The 3,355-nt window shown below is 44.7% G+C and overlaps 1 protein-coding gene across 1 annotated transcript in view; it reads left to right on the top strand.

Annotated features, from left to right (window-relative positions):
• The window catches only part of mmp28 (matrix metallopeptidase 28), a 24,736-nt gene extending 21,388 nt beyond the window's left edge, over nt 1-3,348 (top strand). Inside the window, exons 6-8 of the mRNA XM_008309850.3 lie at nt 11-160; nt 1,633-1,800; nt 2,075-3,348. Coding sequence (XP_008308072.2) covers nt 11-160; nt 1,633-1,800; nt 2,075-2,469 — 713 coding nt within the window. The 3' untranslated portion in view covers nt 2,470-3,348. The remainder of the gene's footprint in view (nt 1-10; nt 161-1,632; nt 1,801-2,074) is intronic.
• Nucleotides 3,349-3,355: the final 7 nt, after the last annotated feature.

Here is a 3,355-nt window from a genome sequence, read left to right as displayed (position 1 = left end):
TTTCTCTCAGGTAAGCCATCGGGTGAGCGTCCTGTGAGGTTGCCAGGTCAAGTTTTACACGCTACGCTGCAGCAGTGGGAGTTTACGGAGCTTCATGACAGTCGCAGACCCTCAGACCAACCCCTCTACTGCCAGGGGGTCTTCGATGCCATCACTGTGGGTAAGTCAAAAATCATCATTAATGTCATCATTTCCGGACTATTACGCGCCTAAATACGTCCCTGAATATAAGCCACGTTGTTCTGTTACACAGAAAGATTTTCTTTTACTTCCATCCATCCATCCATCCATCCATCCATCCATCCATCCATCCTCATCCGCTTATCCGTTACCAGGTCGCGGGGGCAGCAGTCTCCACCCAAATCACACTGCACCGTACCAACCCCCCTAAACCTTCCTGCAGGTGGTGAGTCCACTGGAAGGTACCAACCGCCCTAACCGGGATTCGAACTTGCCCAGGAGGTGAACCTTGAGGTTCCACACCAATGACAGAGACATTGCCTCTGGGCCAAAGCGCCACCTCTTTTACTTTTAATTAAATAAAGACTTTTTTCCAAACAGTTGATTACACGTTAGCTCTTACCTACTTCAGCTCCCCGACCGTAGTTGGAGTCTTAGTGATCTGCTACAGGGCCGAAGCTAACGTTAGCTCCAGGGCTAACTCCCTTCACTTTGTGCTTGTCCGCGGATAAATCCGAGTGGTGTTTTGTTATTGGACTTCTGTGCTAGTCACAGTTCGTCCATAACAAACACCATGTTCAAGCATAAGGGTGTCCATCAGTGCACTTGGCACCTGGACACCCTAGGCCGGAGGTCAACGATCGACTTTGTAGTCGTGTCATCTGACAGCAGTTTTCAGTCGAGTGTAAAGTGTAAAGTCCGAGGCCATGGTTCTCGACCGGAAAAAGTTGGTTTGCACCCTCCGGGTTGGGGAGGAAGTCCTGCCTCAGGTGGAGGAGTTTAAGTATCTTGGGGTCTTGTTCACGAGTGAGGGTAGGGTAGAATGAAGCGTGAGATTGACAGGCGGATCGGTGCGGCGGCCGCAGTAATGCGGTCGCTGTATCGGTCCGTTGTGGTGAAGAAGGAGCTGAGCCGAAAAGCGAAGCTCTCAATTTACCGGTCAATCTACGTTCCTACCCTCACCTATGGTCATGAGTTGTGGGTCATGACCGAAAGAACGAGATCCCGGATACAAGCGGCTGAAATGAGCTTTCTCCGCAGGGTGGCAGAGCGCTCCCTTAGAGATAGGGTGAGGAGCTCGAAGTAGAGCTTGGGCATTTACATCGCATGCCCCCTGGACTAATCGGGTCCTGTCCCTCTGGGAGGAGACCTAGGGGAAGACCTAGGACACGCTGGAGCGACTACGTCGCTTGCGCCTTGAGGTCCCCCCAGAAGAGCTGGAGGAAGTGTCGAGGGAGAGGGAAGTCTGGGTGTCCCTGCTCAGACTGTTGCCCCCGCGACCCGGCCCCGGATAAGCGGTTGATGATGGATGGATGGATGGATTGTGAATTAATTCATGTTATTTTAGGGGGTTTTGTTTTTCAACTTTTTATGCCTACAAATGTGCTTACTTTCTAACTCTTCTCTGGATCAGCATATGTACATTTACCCTTGTGCTGTTTTCTCGTGCAGACCAGAATGACACCGTGCTAATCTTTCGTGGCAGTGTTTACTGGACAGTGTCAGCAGACGGCAGGGTTAACGGTCCAATGTCTCTCCGTCAGCGCTGGTCCAACCTTCCTCCTGCCATAGAGGCTGCTGCTTTCTCTCCTCTGGACTCCAAGTTGTACTTTTTTAAAGGTACTGCGTCGATGCTCACACTTCCTTTTAAAGACGTCCTATGAATCGGTGTCAGTTCGTCTTTGCAAAAAAAAAAAAATATATTCATTACTGTTCATTCTAGAACAACGATTTTCTTAATTTATGTTCACATTTTAGAAAATGTATTGTAATAATCTACCGTATTTATGGGCCTGACATTGAAATTTATTGGGTACATTTTATGTGATAAACACAATACATTATTAAAAATCTCTCATATGTGGTATATGACACCTTCTCTTCTTTTTTGTAGGGAAGAGGATGTGGCGATACACGAGCAACGTGTTGGACTCTGGTTTCCCCAGGAGGAGCAGTGAACTCGGGCTTCCCAGTCACCCGGACTCAGCTTTCTTCTACTCACCCCTGGGTCACCTGGTCCTCTTCAAAGGCTCCCGCTACTATGTGCTAAACCTCAGGACCCTGCACCAGGAGCCCTACTACCCCCGGAGGCTGACAGACTGGACCGGTGTCCCTCAGGGGACTAACGGGGCCCTGACCCGTCCAGGTGGGCATCTCTATCTGTTCAGAGAACAGCGCTTCTGCACTTTTGACCCAGCCAAAGTACGGGTGATCAGAGAGGGTCAGTGGGCCAAAGATCTGAGCTGGACTGGCTGCAGTAGTATGCTACAGAGCAATAACATTCTTTGACCACTAGACGGAGTTGTAAGCTTTACAAAGACAAAGTGCAATTTCTTGGTTGTTTTTTTTTTTTGTTTTTTTTTCAAAGCTACAAATCGACACAGGTTTGTAAACAAAACATGTAACACCGTTCAGATTTCGGCTCCTCTTGTTTGTACAGTTTTGAAAGCACATACAGTAGTTATATATCACATATATATATATATATACATATATGTATATAGTTTCACTTATCACCACAACATAGAGCTACAACCATTATTTTTCATCAATAATTTTAAAGATAAATATAAATTTAATTTGTAGTCATTTGTGCCACAAAAGGCGAAAAACTTTTAAAAAAAAATCTAGATTTGGTCCGTATTTTCAAATACTTAAATACCATAGAGGAGCAAAAATGGAAATGTCATAATCAGAGACGTTTAATTTATTTAAAAATAATAATACAAAAAAAAAAACAATCACTGATTAATGTAAAGGTCAAAGGCGTCATTGCAGCCGTGAACAACAAGGTGAAAGACATTTTTGGCTGATAAAAAACAGATGTCGTGAATTTTGAAAACAATTTTTACATTGTAGTATTTGCACAAGGACTAGTAAAACTTGTATCATCGCTTCCGTGTTGTCACCTGATATGTAAGATATTGTATAAAGAATTAAAACTTTCGGCTCTCGTGAACTTCTCTGTGTAGTGGGACAACTTTTTGGACCAGTACAGACAAATACTTATTTCCTTTTAATGCTATCATTTGTGAAAGTAATTGGCTTCATTTTGTTAAATGCTTAACCTTGGTCAAGCTTTATTTGATGTTTTCAAATGTCAACTATTTTAAATTAGCGTGAGAAAAAAAGTAGCGGCTTACAGACCGGAAGTTGTTTTTTTCTGGTTTGTATC

Source organism: Cynoglossus semilaevis, chromosome 4 (genome assembly GCF_000523025.1).
Source record: "Cynoglossus semilaevis isolate Cse_v1.0 chromosome 4, Cse_v1.0, whole genome shotgun sequence".
NCBI classification, from domain to species: Eukaryota; Metazoa; Chordata; class Actinopteri; order Pleuronectiformes; family Cynoglossidae; genus Cynoglossus; species Cynoglossus semilaevis.
The sequence above is the reverse complement of the archived record's forward strand: the minus strand, read 5'-3'. Positions and strand labels throughout refer to the sequence as shown.